This window comes from Diceros bicornis, chromosome X, assembly GCF_020826845.1.
Source record: "Diceros bicornis minor isolate mBicDic1 chromosome X, mDicBic1.mat.cur, whole genome shotgun sequence".
NCBI lineage: Eukaryota > Metazoa > Chordata > Mammalia > Perissodactyla > Rhinocerotidae > Diceros > Diceros bicornis.
Genome location: NC_080781.1, coordinates 16,383,469 through 16,408,507, shown reverse-complemented (window position 1 = coordinate 16,408,507; position 25,039 = coordinate 16,383,469). Strand labels below are relative to the sequence as shown.

Here is a 25,039-nt window from a genome sequence, read left to right as displayed (position 1 = left end):
TGGGAATTTGTGTTCCCAAAACCGCAATCCACAGACAGAATGTGATATAGGTACTCGTTAGTTTGTTCATCCATCCATTTATCAAGAATAGATTGTCTGCTCTAACGGGCATTGAGCTAGGTGCTGAGGATCAAAGACAAGTAAGAGAGGGTCCTTGGCTCCCAAAGGGGGCAACAGACACACATCAGCTGATGATGATACTGTGTATCTCTCTCTCCTTCCCTGCGAATATGACTCCTTCCACCGTGTTTTTCGGACTTTCTCTGTCTTTCATTGTCTTCTGTTGGGCCGTCTGCCTGCTCCTAGGCTCCCTCCCCCAAGCTGTCCTGCACCCACCTGACACCAGGTACTTCTCCCTAGATCATGGTCGTCATCACATCTTGTTGTCACTTGTCTGTCCAGAGACCTTGTCGGGGCAGGTGCTCATAAAATGAAGTCCTCATCCTTGGCATCCCAAGTCCCCCGGAAATGTACTCCCAATCTGCCTTCGTGGTATTATCTTGGGTTAGTGGAAGAAGAGGGCTGCAGACCACAAGTTATTAACTCGTGTGCCTTGGACAAGTTATCCAGCCTTTCTGTGCTCATCTATAAAGATGGGGCCATCACCCCTAACCTCATAGGGTTGGTGCAAGAACTTGAGGGAAGGCACATAATATGTCTAGCATGGTTCTTGGCACATAGCAGATATCTAATCGATGTTCGTTTCCTTCATCTGCAACAAGATTCAGTTGATTTTCCTTATGTGACTTTTGACTTTATCCAACTCCCTCCCTGCCCCCCATGGCTCAGAAGCCCTCATAAATGATTCCCTACTGGTTCTACATTTTTCTCCTGTATTCTGGTGGGACTTGAGAGCAAATGAGCACTGGCGTAGCTATCACCTCTTTTCAGATGAACCTTGCCTTTGAAGTAGCAGGCAAATGGATTTACTGTTTTCTGCCATGTGTGGGAGATCAAGATTTGGCCATCTTAAAATATACCTCTTTACCTTGATTGTTTTCTCTGAGGGACATTTGACCTCCCCCACTAACTGCCTAAAGAATTTGACATGGTGGCTCCTTCCTGGAACAGATCTTCTATCATGATGGCTGTAAAGATAATGTAGGATAAATGTTACAATAGGAAAGGCAGCAAAAGCCCATCTTATCAGAAGTTCTGTCTCTCTGGCCACATTCTCTGGATGGCCCTGCAAGGAGTTGCCAAACAAACATTTACATTTATAAGGGAAATCTCCATTTGTAAAGGTATCTCCCTCTCTGTTTTGGGAAGAGGGGGGATGGCCTCATTTCTAGAGACTTATCAATGTGGAAGGTGAGGCCTTAAATCTGCATAATAACCTTACTCTTGTTTACTGTGCTTTAGTGGTAATCTCCTGTAACTGACTCCTCACACCCCCAACATCCTCCTTGGTCATTGGCTGAACATGGTATTTAAGACGAGAATTTCTGCTATTGTGTTGAGAAATGCAGTGTCCTTGCTTTCTCCCATGTATACATGTTATTAAACTTGGTATTATTTTCTCCTGCTAACCTGTCTTGTAAATTATTTGGCCAGCCATAAAAACCTTAAGGAAAAGGGTAGAGGGAGATTCTCCCTCTCTCCCCACACATGCAAAGATGTTGATTATGTACATCCCTAGGAGAATGAAGCAGGCTCATCTCCCAGGACCAAATAGTGCTGGTTAATTAAATACTGAACATTTCCACTGCAACAGTCCAACCACACCTAAGGGGGGTTTGTAAAGAAAGCCTCACGAGTTCTTTTTTTTCTGGCATGCCATCAGCCTCTGAAGTATCCTCCTCTTCCTCTGAGTTACATTATATTGAAACGGGAAGAGTGGGAATCGTTCCAAGAAAGGGTATGATGCTGAGTCCATAAGATCAGGAATTCAGTTTTCTCTTCCCTGGCACCCAGAATCCACTGTATGTCCTGAGTAGAATGGGTGATTCTCCATATTTATTTAGTTCACTTTGTATTGTTTTTCCATCTTGAAATAGGAGGCCTGGCCCCTTGAACAAATTGAGGTTTCCAACTCAAGAACAGCTTCTTCAAGAAGCTGAAATGCTGCTCGGTAACTTGGAATTGTCGCACCCCCAGCAGTGTTTGCCAATGAACTGTAGCAGAGACCATGGTCTTTTCCATCCCCTGGTTCCCCAGAAACATATTTCTAGAGCTAGAGATGGCTTAGTGCAACTATTCCAAAGGTCTGTGAAATCAAAATCACAGCACGGCAGAGTTCACCTGGGTTATGTATTTGGATAATATTGCCAAAAAAATTTGATTTTTTTCTCCCTTTTGGGAAAAGAGCTGAATGTAGGACCTGTATAACATGGTGCTGGAGAAGTCCCATTTATTTTTGGCGAATTGATCTATCTAGATGTCTCTTGACTCTGGCTGTATGTTAGAATCACCTGGGGAGCTCTTAAAATCCAGGTGCCCAGGCTGCACCCAGACCAGTGACATTGCAGTATCAAAGGGTGGGGCCCAGGCATCTGTATTTTTCCCCTAAAATTTTTATTTAGAAAAATTTCAAATGTACAGAAAATCTAACAATAGTACAATGAACACCCATCTAGATTCACCAATTTTTAGCATTTTGCCACATTTGTGCTCTCTCTCTGTATGTGTGTATATATATGTGTGTGTGTATCCACACACACACTTTTTGTTTTTTTCTTAAACAATTTGAAAGTAGGTTACAGACATCAGAACACTTCATCCATAAATACTTCAGAAGAAGGGTATTCTCCTATGTAACTGCAATGGAAGTAACACACTCAGGAAATGTAACATTAATATAATGCTATTACTGGATATTAGTCTATATTCAGATTTCCCCAATTTGTCCAGTAATATCCTTTATAACATTTTTTAAAAACCCTGAATCCAATTAAGGATTGCGTAATATTTACTTGTTATATCTCTTTACTCTTTTTGAATCTAGAACAGTTCCCTAGCCTTTTAAAAATCTTATGTGATATTGACTCAAAAAAGATCTTTTTAAAAACCAGGTCAGTTTTTGTAGACTGTCCCTCATTTTGGATTTGCATGATTGTTTCCTCATGGTCAGATTTAGGTTAAATGTTTGGAGCAGGAGCATTCTGTAGGTGATGTTAAGTCCTCAGCGCATCACAGGAGGCACCTGATGTTAATTTGACCCATCATTGGCAATATGAACTTTAAGGCTGAGTCTGCCAGGTTTCTCCATTCTAAGAGAACTATTTTTCCTTTTGTAGTTAATAAATAATCTGTGGGGAGATACTTTGAGCCTCTGTAAATATCCTACTCCCCAACAAGCTTTCACCCAGTGGTTTTAGCAACCACTGATTCTGGGAATGGTTACAAAATGGTGATTGTCTGCTTCTATCACTTCTATATTTATTAGTTGACATTCTTTGTAAAGAAGAGCTTTCCCTTCTTGCCCCACACCTATCCATCTAATCTTATCCATTCATCTAGCTAGCTAGCTGTCAACCTAGTTACCAATTGAAGGTATCAGTATGGGCTCATGAATTCTTTTGAAATGAATAAATTATAATACATCCCTCGGTACATGCTGTTACTGTCCCAAATTTGGCCAGTGGAAGCCCTGTCAAGCTGATCCCTGTGTCCTTTTGAAATTACCCCTCAAGTGTTTGAGCACTTCATCAATTTTGGCATACCCAGATACTCTAGTCTCATTTTGCATTTTCTTTGCTCCAGCCCTGGAAGAAGCCATTTTTCTATAGAGACCTAGTCCTCAGGGACTGTTATTTAGAAAGTCATCGGTAATTTTATGAAAGTTCCCCAGGTGATTTTAATGTGAAGCCAAGACTGAGAATCACTGGTTAGAGTCCTCCGAAGGGAGACCACCTGTTCCCACAAGGCATTTTCCCATTGTCACCCATTGTCACCTGTAATTAGTGGCACTGATTCGTTGTTGAGGTTCAGATTTTCATGGTCATGTCACTCAGGGAGTCAGGGTTTTTTTTTTTTTTATAATTTTTTAATTTATTTATTTTTTCCCCCAAAGCCCCAGCAGATAGTTGTATGTCATAGCTGCACATCCTTCTAGTTGCTGTACGTGGGACGCGGCTTCAGCATGGCCGGAGAAGTGGTGCGTCGGTGCGCGCCCGGGATCCGAACCCGGGCCGCCAGTAGCAGAGCGCGCGCACTTAACCGCTAAGCCATGGGGCCAGCCCGAGGGAGTCAGGTTTAAATACAGGTCCCTGGTGCCAGCTCCAGAGAGAGCAGTTCCATAGGTCTGCCCTGCATGTCAACCTTCTGACACAGGTGGTCCCTGGGCCACGTCTAGAGAAAATGCCAGAACTAACTCTGGAAACAAAATTAGAGTCTTCTTCTGATTTTCTCTTTTACTTTTATTAATGTTTTCTCTCTTGCAATGTGATTTCAGGATACTGCCATGTTCCCTAGGCATGTGGTGAGGATCCATTTGATTAATTTAGTGGGTTCCTTGAAAATATCAAATGATTTAAACTCTTGTCGTTTTACTTGTGTTCTGTCATGGGGATGCGGGATATAAAAAACTAGGCTGTGTGAGTGTTGAAAGTTTTCAGTTGACCCAAAGACTTTTTTCAGCCACTGTTGTTATATTTTTGTGGTCAGTGAATGAATCGGCCTGGTAAAGTTTTCACATGTTGTAAGACCCCGGAAGGATCTAAAATATAGATGTGTGTGCTGTTTCTGAGGCTGGGTCATGGCACCCTTTTCAGTGTCTGCTATTTCATTTTCAGAGAATGTGAATGTACTGCATTTCCTCCCCATCCAGCCAGTTTTATTTCATTAAAATATAGGCCCCAGTTCCCAGCAGCTGTAAGGAAATGCTCCTGATTTGTGGTTTTTCACTTCCTGATTTCACATTTTAACCATGTGCCATGTTAGCGCAGCGAGTCTTTTCTGGTCTCAAGACCCATAGCCAAGAATTCTTAAGAATAGTCAAACACATGGGAGGCAGTGTCTCTGGAGTTGCATCTCCTGGCTTGAAATCCTAGGCCCTCCACTTTCTAGCTGTAAGACCTCTGGTAAAATACTCAGTCTCTATGTGCCTCCTCAGTCTCCTTGTCTGTAAAAAGGGGTCAGTGATCTACCCCAGAGGTTCAATGTGAGGATTAAATGGGGTAATACGTATAAAGTACTTAGCAGTCTCTGGCACACAGTAAGTACTCAATAAATGTTAGCTGTTACTATTTTATTAAACAAAGCTGGCCATGAATGGAAGGTGGTTATGAGGCCTAGTGAGGGAGTTGAGGATGTGTCTGCCTTGCCATCCGTGTGTGCCTGTGTTCCCACATATGAACACATGCTCACGCATATGTATGTTGTTGGCCGTCATACAATATGGCAGTAAAGCAGAGACGTATCAAGTATGTCTTGTGAAGTCTGCCTTATTCTTCCTTTTTTGGTAAGCTGTGTGTGCATATACATTTGCGTGTATGTCCATAAAACTTGTGTTTACTTCTTTTAATTATGTGTAAGGGATTAAGTGGTCCTGCCTAGAAAACACACACAGTGATAAAGGATGGTGGCAATGGCCCTGACATGAAGGAGGAAAAACATGTTTTCTCCTCTTTCTTGTTGTTCTAATATAGATTTATATTGCTGGCCATGATCAGCAAATATGTTTAATTTTTTAAGGAAAACTTTTCTTTCAAGACTCAGTTTATTCCATAGAAAAATCTCAATTAAATGTGTTAAAACTTGAGTTCATGTGGACTGGGCTCTGGGCGTGAAGGTGGTAGCTCAAACTAAGGGATTCTGAACCACGGCCTTGGGCAAGTCATGTGTTTTTTTCCTCCAGTTTATACCAGCTATTGAAAGGAGATGACATTGTTGTCTACATACCTCTTTGAGGAAGGTCCAGACTGACTAGTAAACATCAGTGAAATGCTAGGAGAGGAAAAAATGGCAAATGACATCCTTAAACGCCCTTAAATTTAAGATGGATGGAGGCAACTAAAATGCGGTGTCTCCTAACATCAAATATCCCACCTGAACTGGGTTTTAGATGTGATAGAACTGGCAAACAAGACTTCAACAGTGATGGGCAGAAGTTGAGGCCTGGAAAAGCAGCAGTCCAGGAGTTTGGAAGTTATCTGTAATGAGAAAGCCATGGTGAAGACCTAAGGCTATGTTATGCAGTGTTGCAGGAAGCAGTTAAGTACAGATTTCAGAGAATTTGGGACAAGATGTGAACTGAATTGGTTCATCCAGCATTGAAGGGAGAGCTCTGAACTCAGGCCAAGGAGATTCTGCCACTTACCAGCTTGGTGACCTTGGGTAAGTCGCTGAGCCCCATTTCCTCATTTGCAAAATGGTTGCTCATTCTGGCTCCTTTTTAACTCATGGGGTTGCAGGATGAGATAGGGTGATGGGTTTCAGAGGCGCTTTAGGAAAGACCACAAGCTATCCCAGTGCCAGAGGGAATAACTGTTTCTGCTTGGGGTCAGATCAGGTGACCTTTACCTCCAGCAACCTCTGGATACCTCCCGTAGGGCTCATTTTTCTTGGTCCTGTATGTTGGCAATGTGCTTTACAGGACTTTATGCCACCAATTAAATAACCTTCTTAGAGGCTTTTAAGAAATATTGACTAGCCTGGCAGACAGAAGTTAGTAAATGTGTCATTCTTCCTTATACCAGATAGGGCTTTATACAATTTCGATGCAGAGTTTTGGTTCAAGAGAAATCTGATTATTCTGTTCCAGGTCCTGAATCTGCTGAGTTAGTCTTTTCTTGAAGAATATATCACTCTCTCCTTTGCCATTTGTGTAGTGTTGGGTCAGATGTTACTTTTTACGGAGGGTTTTGTGAAGATATGAACTTAGATGTAAGTGTAAGTTTTATGACTTTAGCTAACACTAGGTCTTCAGATGTTATTTTTAAGTCACTTTGGTCAGGACTTTGGTGACTCCTGTGGTTGTGAGTGTCAGGTTTCAGACATTTGTCATGTTTAGTTGTTTCATGTTTAGGTTTGTATCTGCAGAGTTTGCTTTTAACACAACATCTAGCAAATAAAGCTCTTAAAGGTTTATAGTAGAACTTCATCCTAAGGGGGTGGATTTGGGGGCAGGGGAGTCACAGGGAGTAGGAGATCACCTCCTCATCCAGACTTTCATAGCTAGAATGAGAAATCTGTATCCTTTATGATGCAGGGTGCTTGATTTGCCTTCTGTTGTGTTGGAAGCCATGGAATAATGGTGGCATTCTTTGCATTGGAGTACCAGTCTTCCTGACTTCCCACCTGGAAAGCCAGTTGGAGTGGGCTCTCTGTCCCTGGGAGAGCCAGGCCCTCCTTGGGTTGCCCTCTTCTGCCTGCTGACAGTGCAGTCAGCACCTGGGAGTTAGCCTGAGAGCTCTGCGTTTGTTCTCATCGAGACCAGGCGGCTTGTGATTTTGCGCAATGGGGTGGAGTGTATTCGTATAGTTGCCAAAGATGTGATTAGACAAGATATTCATTCTGAACTGCTGCCCTCTTCTCTCTGTTCAACTCTGTTCTTCCTTAGTGAGGTTTAGGCCGAGAAAAATGGAACAGAGAGAACTAGGCCACTGGCTTTTGAAAAATATTGATCAGTGAGCACATCAGATGTAGCAAAGACCTTCCCCTTTGTATGATGTCATGCTGCGTGGGGGCCTTAAGGTGGCCTGTGATCACTCCTGCGGGGACTCGCTTTCTCAGGGAAAAGATTAGAAAAGGAAAAGAATCCCTATAGGCCATATCCAAAAATAATGTAAGCATTTCTAAATGTGTTTCCTTGAGGTCGTTGATCCCTTTGATTTTCTAGGCCATGTGGTGGCAGGAAGGAACGATGTGAGGTGGTCAGCCTTGAGCAATAAACTTCTAAGCAATGCTGATCTCAGTTCCTCTCTCCTATCCGCCTCTCCCTGGCTTGGGCCTCCACTGCTGTCTGTCTGTTTGTCTCCCCTCCACCCACACACATACCATCATACATACCACATGCATGTTCTCCCCACAATGCATGTCTGTGGTGTGGACAATTGCATCCGTACTTGAGCCAGCTCTAAGTCAAGGCCTCCCAGCTGGGCCACACTGGGTGAGTGAGATGCTGTTAACCTTGAGTGCCCTCCGGTCAAGTGAAGTGTGGCCCTGGCTTTTATCTTGATTCGCCTGGGTTGGTTCTGTGTAAGCAGCCAGAGTTCCTGCTAATGGATCCCTTGGGACAGAGGAAAGAGGACAGAAGTGGATTTGTTGAACCCCTGTGGGGCATTTGAAATAGCACCAAGAGTAGGCTGAAATCTAATCAGCCTTTGCTTATTAGGCCTGAGTTCCAGCATGCTGAAAGGGTGATGATTAGTAAGAAAAAGGCCAGAATATTTTATCTTTTCCTTTGCACATTTGGGGAAAATTTCCTCTGCCTTGCTAGCATTAGAAGCAGACCATTCTTTTGACTCTACCACATCATATCAGCTTTCATTAAAAATCAAAAGCAGCGAATGCAAAACCCCATCCATGGAAAACCGTTTAAGGCAACACTGTGCTCCAGCGCTTCAGGGGTGGGGTTTTTTGCCTTCTGCACCAACGGATCGGTTTCTCATATTCATGCCTTTCTGACCCAGCAGCTTTTAAAAGACCAAGAAGCATTGCTCTGCTTTCTACTGCCTCTCTATAAGAGACCAGGGCTGCCCTGCCTCTAGCCATGTCCCAGAGAGCATATTTGAGACGTCAGCTTAATTTGCCTGCATGCCTAGGAAGCCTCTCTTTAAAATCTAATTTTGAGAGAAGGACTGTATCTAAATATTTTACTTTTCCCATCCAGGCGAGCGACGGAGGCGCCGGTGCCAGGTGGCGTTCAGCTACCTGCCCCAGAATGATGATGAGCTTGAGCTGAAAGTTGGTGACATCATAGAGGTGGTAGGAGAGGTAAGTGTACCAGGTGGGTAGGTGTGGTGGCCTCATGTGGGCTGTCAGAACCCACCCATGGTTGGCCTTGCCATGTGGATATTAGAACTCAAAGAGACCTTAGACATCATCTAGTTGAGTCTCTTCTCAGGGGAAGTGGGTTCCCAGAGAGGAATGCCACCAAGCCCATTGGGGGCAGATGTGGGGCCATTTAAAATCATTGTCTTTTTAACACAGCGTGCTAGGTACCTCTGAAATTCCAACCCAATGCCGTAACTTTTCTCCTCTGCTTCAATTGCTAGTAGACTCTGGGTATCCAGAATGACCCTGATCCATCTCTAGAGGATGGATTCAGTATTCATCGTGGCAGACAGTGTGGATTCAAAGGGAAGGAAAAGAAGTGACATTTATAGCAGACCTAGTGACAGGTATAACAAGGTTCTTTATGCATTGGCCCATTGACTCATCACAACCACTTTATTTCGTAGATGAGGAAAGAGGCTCAAGAGACCCTGGAAGAGGCAGGGCTAAGGGTTGAAGCCAGGGCCACCTGGCTGGAGCCCCTTATTCTTTCTACTGCACCACATTCCCTTGTTCCATCTTAGTCCTGGCTGCTCAGAGCCAGCCCTGCTGGCGAAGTGTCCTACCAGACACTGGCAGGGGCTTTCAGGCTCCACTTCCTTGGGCCTGCGGGATCCTGGGCTTCCGACTTAGAACCTGACCGCTCATTCTGATTCAACACATGTATCCATGTATAGAAATACAGTTTTCCAATTGCTTTGATTTCCTGAATACCATTTGACCTTACAGAAACCCATGACTTACAAAAAAAAGACGCTAGAAATCAGGGAGGAGAGTAAGTGAACTATGATGTGGGTGGAAGTGGCAGGGCTGATGCTAGCAGCCAGATTTCCTGCCTTTCATACAAGCATAAAGTGAGCATGCGTCAGAGCTTTATTCAGCTTATTAATGAGGGGGTCTGCAAGGTGGCAAGGCTGGCTCAAAGAGAATTGTGAAAGAGCAAAGTATTTATAATGACCGAAAGAGAAAATACTTGATTAAGATTGCTAAGTTAAATGTAAAACTTTGTAGTGTCCTACAGGGCAATAAAACTGTAACCTTTGAGGTTATTTTGTCCAGGGGGTAAATCACTTGCATCTCTGCTGGTCAAAATTTATTTTCATTGCTATCTGGCAAGAATCATTGGCATCACTTTCGGGTTTCTACCAGCTAACATCTGCACTAACAGAGTTGTAAACTAACCTCATAAATAGTAAATAATGTGTCAAACACAGATACATGTCCCTAGAGTAGCAGTTAATGGGGTTCCCAGCCTGGCACTGGGAGGACATGCAGTAACCCTTTTGCCTATTTCTCAGTTTTGAGTACTTTGTATTAATATGTCATTCATCCATTTTTTATCCGTGGTGCCAAGCAGGGCACATAGGAGACATTGGTGGAAAGTTGAATGAGTGAAAAATGAATGGACAACAGAGTAGAACATTTATGCAAATGGTAGGAGGACAAATTTCTTAAGACTGAAACCATGGAAGAAATTTCAGAGGAAAGAATAAACAATTGTGACTAACAAAAAGAGTTAAAATTTTGGTATGATTTGAAATGAGTTTAGCTAAACAGAGAGAACAACAAAAAGGAAAAAATTTGCAATAAATTTTGACGAATAGTTATATATGTAACATATGAAAATATATTGGGAAGCTGCTATAACAATGATAAATGATAGATAAATCTGCCATAAACACAAATCCCACAAGGGGAAATAAAAATCTTAACCATGAGAAAATGTTCTGCCTTGCTATTAATTAAATAAATACAAATTAAGACAATAATGGGTTCCTGCTTTTGAAAATCCTAAGAAAATATTTAGTGGTAAGACTGTTGGCAATGCTCAGAAGAAGTGGTGACTTTGTATATCTTTATGATCCTAATATGAAGCTATTTATCAAAGTACGTCAAGAGCTATAAAAATCTGAATTAACACCCTTTGACCCAGTAATCTCACTCCTAGGAATTTATCCACAGAAAATGTTTAACAGGAAAAAAAAAAAAAGTGAAACGTGTTAATTGCAGCAGTGCTTGTGGTAAGGAAAAATAATCAAGAAAGGGAATAGTTAGGAGAATTAACTTATATTATCTGGATAGAAGATTGTGAAGCCATTAGGATGGTAAACACAGAGGCCTTTGAATCTGTATTTATTACAATACTGTGCATTGTAATTATCTGTCATATTCTGCTAACCTGAGAGCTTTTCAACAGCGGGGATCTGCTTTTTATCTATCTTTATATTTGTGGTACCTGGAATAGTGCCTGAAACCTAATACATACTTTAATAAATGCTTGCTGAATAAGTAAATGAATATGAAAGTATGAAAAGATTATTTTGCAAAATAAATTAACAGATCAGAACACAAAGTTGCATACGCTGGGATACAGTCATGTAAAATATATCTCCATGCACGTGATCAAAGACTGAAAGGGAGCAAAATTGAAAATGCTTGTCACAGAAGATGATTTTTCCTTTAATACTGTAATAATGTTTTAAGGAATACAAATTAAGATAAGGAAAATTATTAATAAATTTCTGGGAAATATGGCCCACTCTCACCTGCCTGTTGGCTGTAGGGAAAGCGAGCATGGATTGCTAAAGGAGAGGAGTGATGGCAGGGCTGTTACTCTCCTCGCCTAGATGACCTACAACTTCACCACCACCTACAATGCCAGTCTCCTTTCCACTCACTGCCAGTTCAATGCTAGGCTTCACTCTGGGCTTGCTTCAATTAGGAAAAAGGAAGAATAGCTATGTAGCCTATGACATTTACATAAAGCAAAAGGTTAAGTTTGGCCTTTTAATCCATATTTTTAAAATTATACCATCAAAAACTCCTTTCCCTATTGTTCCAGTTTACTTGTAGTATTGCAGATATTGGGCCATTGTCACTATATAATATAAAATCTGCCCTTTTTACTTAGAATGGATGTTGTAATAAATGCGAATGGGTAGCTCTTCTCCAATTCCACAAAACTAAAAACGAAATAAACAAAAGTCCCAAATAAACAAAATCCCTTAAATCACAGGGACAGACTGAGGTAAGACCATAGTAATAGCTTTGCAATACTATAGAATCAACCAATCTGTTGGTCATTAAAATGTAACATATTGTGTATGTGTATATATATAAAATATGTTATATCCTTATTGATTGATAGATTGATTCTACACAATTGCAAAGCTGTACACTCACACACAAATGCACACCCTCCCCCCAAAAAACCACGTAACTCTTAGGAGGATTTTAAAGATATGGACTGGTTTTTTGAAACAGTTGAATCAAGTAGAGAATCCTAAAAAATTATATACATATATCTTATTTAATTTTATCTTAAAATATAAAAATGTATATTCATTTGCCATTTGTCAACACAACCTCATAGGGCCAAGGCATCTTCCTTAAATATGGGTTTGCTGGTTTGGGTTCCATCCTCTCTGCGTCCATAATGCATCCTCTATAGATCCCATTGGTTTCTTTAAAGTAGATTGACAGTTTGATAACATAAGTGAAGCAATTGGAATACATAATTCTTCTAAGGTTCTACAGTCCACTACCTCCAATCTCCTTTAGTTGTCTTGTCCACACCTAATTTGGCAGCAGTGTTTTTTTAACCTTCAAATCATTACCATTATCCCTTCTCACCACTAACTCTTTCTCTTCACACTTATATACTTTTGAGCTATTTAACCAAATCGTGGGCTAACAATAAGAGCAACGGGCTTAAGCAGATTTGGGTAGACACAGCCCTGATCCTCATCTGGCAGGAGTCAACTACCAGCCTCGAGCACTCAGCCTGGATGTGCCTCTGCAGTGTGGCTTAGAGAAGGAATGGAGAACATGGGCAGTCCAAGGATGAGTTGAGTTGACAAAGGGCAGTTGCTCAAGAAAGCACTTACCGTGCTTCTGCCTCCTGGCTGGAGAACGGTGATTCTGCTGTCATCATTAGATTCATTATTGTGAACATAAAGGAACTGGGCTGCCAATTCGAAAGGAAAAAGAGCAGGCTAAACTAGATAGATATTTTTAAAGAAATCATTGTAAATATATAGTTGTGTCACTTTTTGTCCGGAGTGGAGAGGATTGATAAATGCAGGTGAAGTTCTAATTATAAGAAGAACAGAGATAACATATAGACAAGGTTATCAGGAGAAATGGCATTTGAAGGGCTCTAGAGTTTCAAAACTGGCTTGTTGGCCTGTTTTTTATTGAAAAGTGCATTGAAGCCTCTTGTTTTTCTGTCTCTGTTATCTAGAGCCTGGGAAAGGAGCCGCTTTTCCTCTTGTGTTGGATGACCTTGGTCTCAACCACTCTCTTTTAGTGGTGACCCAAGGGATGTTCAGAGATTCTTGCTTTTATTTGTTCTTTGTGGTTAGTTTTTGAGGTATTGCTTAGTGGTCCCCAGTCAGGCTGGCTGGAGACCAATGGCTTTAGGTTCAGACTTAAAGCTTAACCTGGCCTTGCAGTTTGCAGAGATGGTAACTTGCACTTCCAAGAAACTTATGCATCTTCCTTCTTGTGCCCATAGCAAGAGATTGGGTTCTCTCAGCTAGAGTTAAATAGGCTGTTGAAATTCTTCAAAACGTTAACTTAATCAGACAACCTTTGTGAGTGTGGATGGGCAGTTGTGATATTGCGATTTATAATAAGAAATATATATTTAGTCTTTGTCCCTTTTCTAGCACAGAGCTCCTAAAACTCTTGGAATTTCGTAAATGAAGGAGGGGGGTGTCTTTTGTTATGTTAATGAAGTGATTTTTGGAAAGCGCCTAAGGATGGGGGCAGGTTGCCCGTGGAACCAACCATGTGATTAGAGGGTTGGAACTTTCAGTCCCATTCCACCCCCACCTCCGGGGAGTTTGAGTTCAATCACCAATAGCCAATGGTTTAATCAATCATGCCTATGTAATGAAGCCTCCATATAAACCCAAAAGGACAGAGTTCGGAGAGCTTCCGGGTTGGTGAGCACGTGGAGATGCGTGGAGAATGGCACACTCAGCGTGGAAGCCCTGCACCCTTTCCCCATACCTTGCCCTGTGCATCTTTTCCACCTGGCTGTTCCTGAGTTATATCCGTTTGTAATAAACTGGTAATCTAGTAAATAAAATGTTTCTCTGAGTTCTGTGAGCTGCTCTAGCAAATTAATCGAACCCGAGGGAGGGGATTATGGGAACCTCTGATTTATGGCCAGTTAGAAGCACAGGTGACCACCTGGACTTGTGACTGACATCTGAAGCCCAAGGAGGGGGTCATGGGAACCTGCAGTCTGTAGCTGGTCAGTCAGCAGCACAGGTAACAACCTGGACTTGCAACTGGCATCTGAAGTGGGGCAGGCTTGTGGGCCTGAGCCCTGAACCTGTGGGATATGAAGCTATCTCTGGGGAGATAGTGTCAGAATTGAGTTAAATTGTAGGACACTCAGCTGGTGGCAGAGAATTGTTTGTTGGTGTGGAGAAACCTCCTCCCCACACATTGGAATTGGGTCCAGGAACCCACAATAGCAGTTCATCCTCATTTCATTTTTGATATAAGAACTTTGAAGACTTGCATGTGAATAAAGATGCCTTTTGTTTTATGCTTGCCCATGAGAAGTCAAGTTCATTAAAAAGCTGATTAATTAATAGATGATCAAAGCATACCTAAATTCTTACCCATTAAGGCACCCCTTGCTTTAGAAGGGTGCGTATCCCTTTTCAAAAAAGATAACATTAATATAAAAATTTGTTTATTGGTTTGATAATCCAAAAAGCTCAAGCTGCTCTACAGTTATTTCTCCAAATAACTTTGGGGTGGACATCTCTGATTTCCTAATGCTCAGAGATGGGAGGGCATTCATATTAAGGAGAGAGAAGCCACGTTTAGAAGAAAAGGTGATTAGATTAGAATCATCAGCATGCAAAACAGGCTACAACTGTATAAAAGTAACATATTTGCAAGTTTAAATGTATTTATGATAGATTTGTATAGCTATGGGATTTATCAACTATTTGAGTGCTTACTCTGTGAAAGAAATTGTGTTTAGAGAGATTCAAAGATTTATTGAACAGAATCCCTTCCTTGAAACATGGTCAATATAGTCAGGGAGGGTAAGATACACACAGCTAAGAAGGTAACTAATAACCCAACATGTTATTAAGGTGGCAAATGATGGTGTTGACAAATGAGAGAGGAATTTAGAAACAAAGGTACTCAGTGAGGGGAAAGAAGATTTTTCCTAGAATAGGTGACATTTCAACGGGGCATGTGGAGGGTGAGAGGTGTTTGGATTGATTCAGCAAGTGAAGGTTGTATTGTGTAAGGCACTGGGTTGGTCTGGAGGAAAGAGGACAGGATGTTAGTACAGCCTTGCTCTAAAGTTGGGAATGACCTGTGAACCTTCCATCAGGTGCGGAGTATAGGAAGCAGGAGCTGGTAGATACAATCAAATGAGGTTGAGATAAAAGTTCTAGTGCTGCCCACACTGAACTTTCAAAGGGATACTCCGTTTAAAGGTTTCTTACATGTGGGTTTTCTAGGATTAACACATCCCTGTAGACGATTTTCTCACCTGGGAAGAGTGACAGGACAAAACTTCAGGATTTTGATTCATCAGAAAGATTATCTTGCTGGCTTGATTTATCATTTGCTCATATTTTCAAGTTGGAATGATAGTAAGCCCTTAGCATAGAGTCATTTAGGATTTTGGGGACCTGTAGACTAGCTCGTAGCTGTTTTGAAGGACAGGACCATCTAGCATTGCAGAAGGAGGTCTACAAAAGCCCAGCCAGAAACCCTTCCTTCTGTGTGGAAAATGATGGATGTTGCTGTGTCTTGTTGGGTAGAGTTTGCTTACGTCTTAAATAGAAATTGCATATGTTTTCTTAAATCATTTCCCTTTGGATTACCCTACAGATTTCTCTTTTGAAGGGCCCCTCTTATGCAGAATAGGCTTATTCTCAGAAGAACGAAGAGAGGGAATAAAAATCCACTTCCTGTGTATATGGAATGTTCTGGCCGTGCCAGAAAGAAATAATCAGACAATGAATTGCACAAGAACTGGGGGGAAATATTGGCCCAGGCATTTAGGACCTAGATAACACTTGCTTATGTTTGGCACGACCAGCTTTCCATGTCCCCAAATCAACAGGGATGGTTATTTAAAGCAACTAAAATGGAAAATAATGTAGGTGTTGATACCTTCAGGAAATGGTTCCCTTAAAAATATTTTTTTCACTAATTCCACTGATAGAAAAAGATGTTTTCTAGGAACAATTTGTATTTTTTCAGCAATATTCAAAAGGTAAAACTATGTCTTAGCACATTTACATGAAGTTCTAGTAAAGGCAAAATCAATCATAGGTGATAGAAATCAGATTGGTGGTTGCTTGGAGGGGGATTGATGGGGAAGGGGCACAATTTTCTGGAGTGATGGACATGCTCTGTATGTTGATAGAGGTGTGGGTTACATGAGTGTATGCATTTGTGAAAACTGATTGACTTGTACCGTTAAGATCTATGCATTTATATGAATTATACGTCAATTAGAAAAAATTTTTAAAAAATGTTAATATTTCTATAGTGTTTTAAACATTTTCGCAATACTTTCCCCTACCCCTCACAGGTAGGAGAAAGGGTCAGTATTTAAATTCTCATTTAATTATTTCTGAATAAATTTTTGTTGAAATATAATTGACATAACATTGTATTTGTTTTAGGTGTACAACATAATGGTTTGATACATGTATATACAGTCATGTGCCACATAACATTTCAGTCAACGATTAGACCACATATACAATGGTAGTCCTATAATATTAGTACCATATAGCCTATGTGTATAGTAGGCTATAGCGTCTATGTTTGTGTAAGTGTATTCTATGATGTTCACACAGTGACAAAATAGCCTATTGACACATTTTTCAGAACGTATACCCCCCCTTAATCGACACATGACTGTATTGCGAAATGATTACCACAGTGAATTTAGTTAACATCCATCACTATATATAGTAACAAATTTTTTTCCTTGTGATGAGAACTTTTAAGATCTACTCTTAGTGACTTTCAAATATACAGTACAGTATTGTATACAGTATAGGATTAACTATAGTCACCATGCCGCACATTATATCCCTAGGATTTATTTATCTTATAACTGGAAGCTTGTACTTTTTGACCATCTTCACCCATTTTGGCCATTCCCTCCGCCTGCCTCTGGCAGCCACCAATCTGTTCTCTGTATCTATGAGTTTGGGTTTTTTTTTTTTTTTTAGATTCCACATATAAGTGAAATCATACAGTATTTGTCTTTCTCTATCTGACTTATTTCACTTAGCATAATGTCCCCAAGGAACTAGAAAAAGAAGAACAAACACAGCCCAAAGTTACTAGAAGGAAGGAAATAACAAAGATCAGAGAAGAAATAAATGAAATGGAGACTAAAAAGACAATAGAAAAGATGAATGAAACTAAGAGCTGGTTTTTTGAAAAAGACAAAATAGATGAATCTTTAGCTAGACTCACCAAGAAAAAAAGAGGACTCAAAATCAGAAATGAAAGAGGGAAGGTTACAACTGATACCACAGAAATACAAAGGATCGGAAGAGACTACTATGAATGATTATACACCAACAAATTGGACAACCTAGAAGAAATGGATAAATTCCTAGAAACATACAACCTATCAAATCTGAATACATGTGGAGGAAAATTTTAGTAATGTTAAGGTGTGGGCCTTTCCTTAAAGCTTGACTTGTCCATTTTCCTTTCTGGAAAGAATGGTAAAACAGCTCTTGGAACACTGAAGCTGACTTCATTTGCCTATGTGCCTGTTCCTCCCCCATTCTTCCCGCACACCCACCCCTCCAGTGTGCTTCTGACAGAGAGTTGGGTAACAAAGGGTTAATTGGATATAAAAAGCTGTAGCAGCCCTTAAATGGATTTTCTCTTTTGCTGCTTGTACCCTGAGGTAGACTTTAAACCTGGTAAATTTGTTGCTCACCTTCTCAATACAGTTGACAGGTAAAACTTAGATGATGATAAGTAGGAAGTATTCTGAATATCGAGGTACCCCAGACAGCACTGTCATCTTTGCATTCACAGGCATCCTCTTTAGTGCCTTACGTATGTAGATAATGTTTGTGAGTTAGGCGGAGGTAGAGGTGTTGAAATTCACTCAGGTGCTTCCCCAACTTCCAACAGGGCTAAGAGCTAGAAACTACCTCCTTGGGCCCTGAACCCACTTAGATGCTGATGATTGTGAAGACATGGGAATTGCAGGGCACGCAGACACAAACTGTTCAAGTGGTTTTACTGTGTCTGTCTTTCCCAAGCACTCCCAGGTCTGGGTTGAAGGTGGGGTTCTCTCTTGGGACACAGCCATGGGCTCCAGAGCTGGCTGGGTGGATCACACAGAGACACAGAGGGGGTTTGTTCTCAGCCTGGAGCCAAGGCCTGCAGGAGACTGTTGATTAGTGTGTGTTGGTGGGAGAGAAGGTAGGCGTCTGCCTTACTTTCCTTGGGGCAGAAACTGTAAGCCCTTGGTAACATTCATAATCCCCACTTTATTACAAAGGGATGCATTTCTTTCTCTCCTTGAAATATAGAAGCATAAACATAAGCAAGCTTGATTTCTAAGCAGGGGGTGTACAGGCTCTGTATGTTCCACTTTTGTTGCAGAAGCTTCTCAAGGACGGAATCTTTATCTGTTTTGTTCACCAATGAATCTGTCCTGAGGCGCTAGGGCAGTGCAGGATAGGTGCTCATTAAATGTTGGTAGAATGAGTGGGATTGGGAGGGGCACACAGACCCGTGCTTGGTGGGACCTAATTAAGATCAGTGGCCAATGTGGTCAGCGCCTTGTGGTCCCGTTTGCTCCTCACAGGAAGGAAAAATCCTGTTGTGGGGGAATCAGGGCTCCAGAGGTTACAACTGATACCACAGAAATACAAAGGAGGATGTCCCCCAATGATTTCTCTGCCATTCATTCATTCAATGTGCGAGGTACTATGTTTTACTCTTTGAATGAATGAGTGAATGAATGTAATCACTGTGGGCTTCAGTGTCCTCATCTTTATGCAGGAAGTTGAACTAGAATGTTGCTGAAGAAGGATAGTGTGAGGGTGAGGATCATTTTTCTCGTATCTCCAGCCTGAATCTCGCAACCAAAGCAGCAGGCTATAGGAAGAAATAGTACTGAACAGCTCTCATTGATACTGTGGCCAGACCCCCGCCCCCCTGCTCCATGGTGTCTATAGTAGGAAGTGTGCCCCCCAGGTGATGAGAAGTGGTTTTATTGTCTTCCCCTCCACTCACTGCATGGCTAATGATAGAGCTCTGCCGTTTTCCTGTCGGCCACTCCTCTCAGACTGTGCTATGACAGTGATATAGGCATCTGGGGGTGTGGTGAGGTGAAGACACCCCTGTTTTCCCAGCAGGCAGCCCGCCGATCCCACGCATCAGGAGCACTTCCTTCAGGGATCTTGGGCTGGAGCTGCTTATTACTGGAACGGGAACGTTTTAGATACTGTCAAACTGAATCAAATGGAATTGGCCCAGCTGCTCTGCGCTGTCGGGAATTACGCCAGGAACTGCTCATTTGTGGTCCGTGGCCTTGGTTTTTCCCTCCTGCCTTGTGATTCCCAGGAAAGAGAAGGTCATTTTATGATTCCTTATTCAGGACAAGCACAAAGGACTCAGCCCTACAAATCCTGTGACTATTTATATTCAGGCTCATGGTGAATCTTCCTAACCATCCTAATCCTATGAAAAGCTCCTTGAAAGAATAATACATATTACTTGAGTTGGCATAGGAACATGGAATGATTTCAACTGAAATGCTGTTAAATGCCACAATTCGGTATTGACTAGTCATCGGGACAGTCGTGTATGGATGCTGTTGTCTGGATTCTTTCCCGAAGATTCTGTGATCATGAGATATAATTGCCACTCTGCAAGTCTGTATCCCATGAGTTTCCTAACAAATGCTCTAAACACCGTTCTGATTGTCTCCAGTCCACGGGCTCCATCAGCCTCCCCCTTTCCAGAATGTCTCCCACACACCCCCTCCCCTACTTACATCTGTCGTTTCTGCTCTTCAAGGTCAACCTTACTTTTGATTTCTTTTTTCTTGAAGCCTTCCTTTAGCATCCCAGACCTTGGTGAGCTCGACTTTGTGTAACAAGTTTGGTTTGTGCTGAGTGCTGGCATTTTCTCATCTAGTTACCTTGTATTGCCAGTTTTTAGTCACACCCGCCCTCTCTACTTTTTAAACCATGTGCCCTTTCTACCTTGGTAAATTGTCAATTTCTTGAGGGGAAATAAAGGACAAGTTCTCTGTCCCTAGCCCCTTGTGTAGAATCATAATACATCTATCTCTAATACTGATTGAGTGTATTAATTATCCCTATTGTACAGATAGGAATACAGGGGTTCGGTTTGGTAGGAAATTTGAATAAGGTCATACAACTGATAAGTTTCAGGATAGGATTTAAATTGGACTTTTGACTCTAACATTCTTTTTCTTTTTTGTTTTAATCATTTTAGCTTTTAAATTGAATTTATTGATTTGAGTAGTACATGTGCATGTAAAAAAAAAATTACAAATGTTCTGGGTCTCTTTCATTTCTACCACACCATACTGGTAACTTAATACTTGCTTGTTCTCAAAATGCCCTGTTATTTTTTCTCCAAGAAGCCAGCTTCCTCTTTTGACTTTTGTTCTGTTACTGACTCCATCAGAAAATCTTGGAATGACTTTTTTACTCTTCTCTCGCTCGTCCCAGCTTATTGGTCACGCAAGACCAGCTCATACCTCAAATCCACACCTGCTTTGTCCATTCTCACCCATTCCCTGAATCCAGTGGACACTCCTCACCCAGATGACTGCCTCCCTACCTCCCTTCACCCCGTTTCGGTTCATCTCAGGGTAATCGAGAACCCTTCAGAAACTGCAGGGAGTCCTTCTACCTTCTTTTTTTTTAATTTTAAAGTAAACTTTTAATTTTTTTTAAATTTTTTGTTTATTGCAGTAACATTGGTTTATAACATTGTATAAATTTCAGGTGTACATCATTATAATTCTATTTCTGCATAGATTGCATCATGTTCACCACCCAAATACTAATTACAACCCATCACCACACACATGTGCCGAATTATCCCTTTCGCCTTCCTCCCTCCCCACTTCCCCTCTGGTAACCACCAATCCAATCTCGGTCTTTATGTGTTTGCTTGTTGTTGTTATTATCTACTACTTAATGAAGGAAATCATACGGTATTTGACCTTCTCCCTCTGACTTATTTCACTCTTCATGATACCCTCAATGTCCATCCATGTTGTCACAAATGGCTGAATTTCATCGTTTGTTATGGCTGAGTAGTATTCCCTTGTGTATATATGCCACAGCTTCTTTTTCCATTCGTCCCTTCATGGGCACTTAGGTTGCTTCCAAGTCTTGGCTATTGTGAATAACGCTGCAATGAACACAGGGGTGCATGTATCTTTACGCATTGGTGTTTACAAGTTCTTTGGATAAATACCCAGCAGTGGAATAGCTGGATCATATGGTAGTTCTATCCTTAATTTTTTGAGGAATCTCCATACTGTTTTCTATAGTGGCTGCACCAGTTTGCACTCCCACCAGCAGTGTATGAGAGTTCCCTTCTCTCCACATCCTCTCCAATACATGTTGTTTCCTGTCTTGTTAATTATAGCCATTCTGACGGGCGTGAGGTGATATCTCATTGTAGTTTTGATTTGCATTTCCCTGATAGTTAATGATTTTGAACATCTTTTCATGTGTCTGTTGGCCATCTGTATATCTTCTTTGGAGAAATGTCTGTTCAGGTCTTTTGCCCATTTTTCAATTGGGTTGTTAGTTTTTTTGTTGTTGAGATGCATGAGTTCTGTATATATTTTGGAGATTAACCCCTTATCAGATGTATGGTTTGCAAATATCTTCTCCCAATTGTTATGTTGTCTTTTCGTTTTGTTGATGGTTTCCTTTGCTGTGCAGAAGCTTTTTAGTTTGATGTAGTCCCATTTGTTTATTTTTTCTGTTGTTTCTCTTGCCCAGTCAGACATGGTGCTTGAAAATATGTTGCTAAGACCAATGTCGAAGAGTGTACTGCCTATGTTTTCTTCTAGAAGTTTCACAGTTTCAGGTCTTACATTCAAGTCTTTAATCCATTTGGAGTTAATTTTTGTGCATGGTGTAAGGTAAGGGTCTACTTTCATTTTTTTGCATGTGGCTATCCAGTTTTTCCACCACCATTTGTTGAATAGACTTTCTTTTCTTCATTGTGTGTTCTTGGCTCCTTTGTCGAAGATTAGCTGTCCATAGATGTGTGGGTTTATTTCTGGGCTTTTGATTCTATTCCATTGATCTGTGTGTCTGTTTTTGTGCCAGTACCGTGCTGTTTTGGTTACTATAGCTTTGTAGTATATTTTGAAATCAGGGAGTGTGGTACCTCCAGCTTTGTTCTTTTTTCTCAGGATTCCTTTAGCTATTCGGGGTCTTTTGTTGTTCCATATAAATTTTAGGATTCTTTGTTCTATTTCTGTGAAAAATGTTGTTGGAACTTTGATAGGGATTGCATTGAATCTATAGATTGCTTTAGGAAGTATGGACATCTTAACTATGTTAATTCTTCTAATCCAAGAGCACGGAATATCTTTCCATTTCTTTGTGTCTTCTTCAATTTCTTTCAGCAATGTTTTATAGTTTTCGCTGTACAGATCTTTCACCTCTTTGGTTAAGTTTATTCCTAGGTATTTTATTCTTTTTGTTGCAATTGTAAATGGGATTGTATTCTTAATTTCTCTTTCTGCTACTTCGTTGTTAGTGTATAGAAATGCAACTGAATTTTGTATGTTGATTTTTAAACTTTTAAAAAAATTATTTTATTGAGGTCACATTGGCTTATAACATTATATGAATTTCAGGTGTATATCATTATATTTCGGCTTCTGTATAGACTGCATCATGTTTACCATCAATAGTCTAGTTTCCATCCATCACCATATATATGTGCCCCTTTACCCCTTTTGCCCACTCTCCAACCCCTTCACCTCTGGTAACCACCAATATATTCTCCTTATCTATGTGTTTGTTTGTTTGTTTATCTTCCACATATGAGTGAAATCATATGGTATTTGTCTTTCTTTGTCTGACTTCTACCTTCTGATTGTGTTCTCAGCCCAGGGATTCTTAAACTGTTTTTATTAGGCTGTCTAGTTAGTTTTAGTAGTCTGGGGAAGCCATTCTCAGTTTTTTTTTTTTTAATTTTTTGTTTATTGCAGTAACATTGGTTTATGACATTGTAAAAATTTCAGGTGTACATCATTGTACTTCTATTTCTGCATAGATTACATCATGTTCGCCATTCTCAGTTTTTAAGTAATAGTTTTAAATGCATAAAATAAAACACATAAGATTACAAAGGGAACCATTTATATTGAAGTAGTTTTCAAGCTATTTTAAAAGCAAATTTTGATATAGCAATCTATGTGTAATTTCTTATTATAAGTGATAAGTAATTCCTTATTAATACATTAAATAACAAGATCTCCCAGCAGGTGTGATAACTACCCCCACTTCAAAGTAGTGATGAGTGCAAATGATATCTTGAGATACCCGCAGCCTCTATGATGTGATATGAAAATATCTTTGATTTGTTTGGTGACGAGTCACAGGTCCTTCTGTTACTGTGGTGTGGTTTGTTACCTACATTCCTAATCAAAGGAAATGCCAAATTTCGGTTTGAGGTTTGTGAAAATAAAGTGCTAATTCTTTTCCACTTGCATTTATGGCCCTCAGGTTAAGCCCCTCTTCCTGAGTCTGAATCCCAAGACTCTCTGAGGTCTGCCTTCTCGTTCCCTGTCAACTTGTAAGCTTTGAGTCCTTCAGCTCTCCCTGTGTGGACTCTGCACTCTGCACCATACAGATGAGAGAGAAAACTGGGAACTACCATGTCTAACCTGATCCCTGCCTCTCCGTTCTTCTGTTCGCATCTGTGCAGGTAGAAGAAGGATGGTGGGAAGGCGTTCTCAATGGAAAGACTGGAATGTTTCCTTCCAACTTCATCAAGGAGCTGTCAGGGGAGTCAGATGACCTCGGCATTTCCCAGGATGAGCAGCTCTCCAAGTCAAGTAAGGAAGTCCGCCCCAACACACAGGAAAGGGATGGGGGCACCTGTGGGCGCTGCTCCAGCCTCCACTCTGTTTGGTCGCCTATGCCAAGTGGCTGTGACAGAAGCTCATGAGTGTTTTCTAGGTTATACTGCCTTAACCCACTGCGGCTTAGTAGGTTTATCATTGTGAAGGTGTAACCCTCACACCTTTATGTGTGCGCGGATGCACACTCTGTACGTCTCTGGATAGATGACCATCAGCCTTCATGCCGTGGTAATACTCCTCCATGGGTGGTCCATGTTGCTGTGCCTCCATATACTTCTGAAGTGTCACTCATTGCAAGTTGATAATTATTTTAAAAATGAACCAAATGAGATTGTTAGTATTTCTCAGCATCCCTTGAAGAACGTGGAGAAAAATAGCACACACACACCAAAAATCATTGGTGATGAGAAGTGCTGTGTTCAGGATGAGTGCATGCCAGTTCCCTTAAAAGTATGACAAGACAGCTGCGAGTCCAGCCCCACCCTGGGTGAGCATGCATGTCCTTCTGTGATAGTGAGAACGAACTCCAGGTCTTTCTTTCTCCAGGGCCTGAAGCTCTCCTCCCTCCAGCTTCTCTGCTGCCCTTTCCAGCTCACGGAGCAAAAGGTCAGGACCGGGAAGCTTTGTTCTCCCAGTCACTAACCCAACTTCCTACATGGGCGTCTGTGTATCTCTTTATGCCGTCTTGAGCCAAGGTCATGGGCGTGAATGTTGTAAGAGGTTTGACTGTGTCGTAGTGGTGTGGCACTACCTGGGGTTGCAGACTTTCCTTTCTAACAAGAGGAGGACAGCTCAGTCCTGTCAATATAATTCTTAAACATCTTTCTTTTCCATTTGGAAAAATCTGACTTGAGTGGTGCTCTCAGGTTAGTTGTGTCTCTTTTATTTAACCAGTAGCATGATTGGACAAATTCTCAATTTGGGGGTAAAGCCATTTCGGGAGAAGTGCTCAGGAGA

The 25,039-nt window shown here is 41.2% G+C and overlaps 1 protein-coding gene across 3 annotated transcripts in view; it reads left to right on the top strand.

Annotated features, from left to right (window-relative positions):
• The window catches only part of SH3KBP1 (SH3 domain containing kinase binding protein 1), a 337,148-nt gene that overhangs the window by 152,360 nt on the left and 159,749 nt on the right, over window positions 1–25,039 (top strand). For all 3 annotated transcript variants that reach the window (XM_058535538.1, XM_058535540.1, XM_058535539.1), the window contains 2 exons: window positions 8,774–8,877; window positions 23,926–24,055. In XM_058535538.1, coding sequence (XP_058391521.1) covers window positions 8,774–8,877; window positions 23,926–24,055 — 234 coding nt within the window. The remainder of the gene's footprint in view (window positions 1–8,773; window positions 8,878–23,925; window positions 24,056–25,039) is intronic.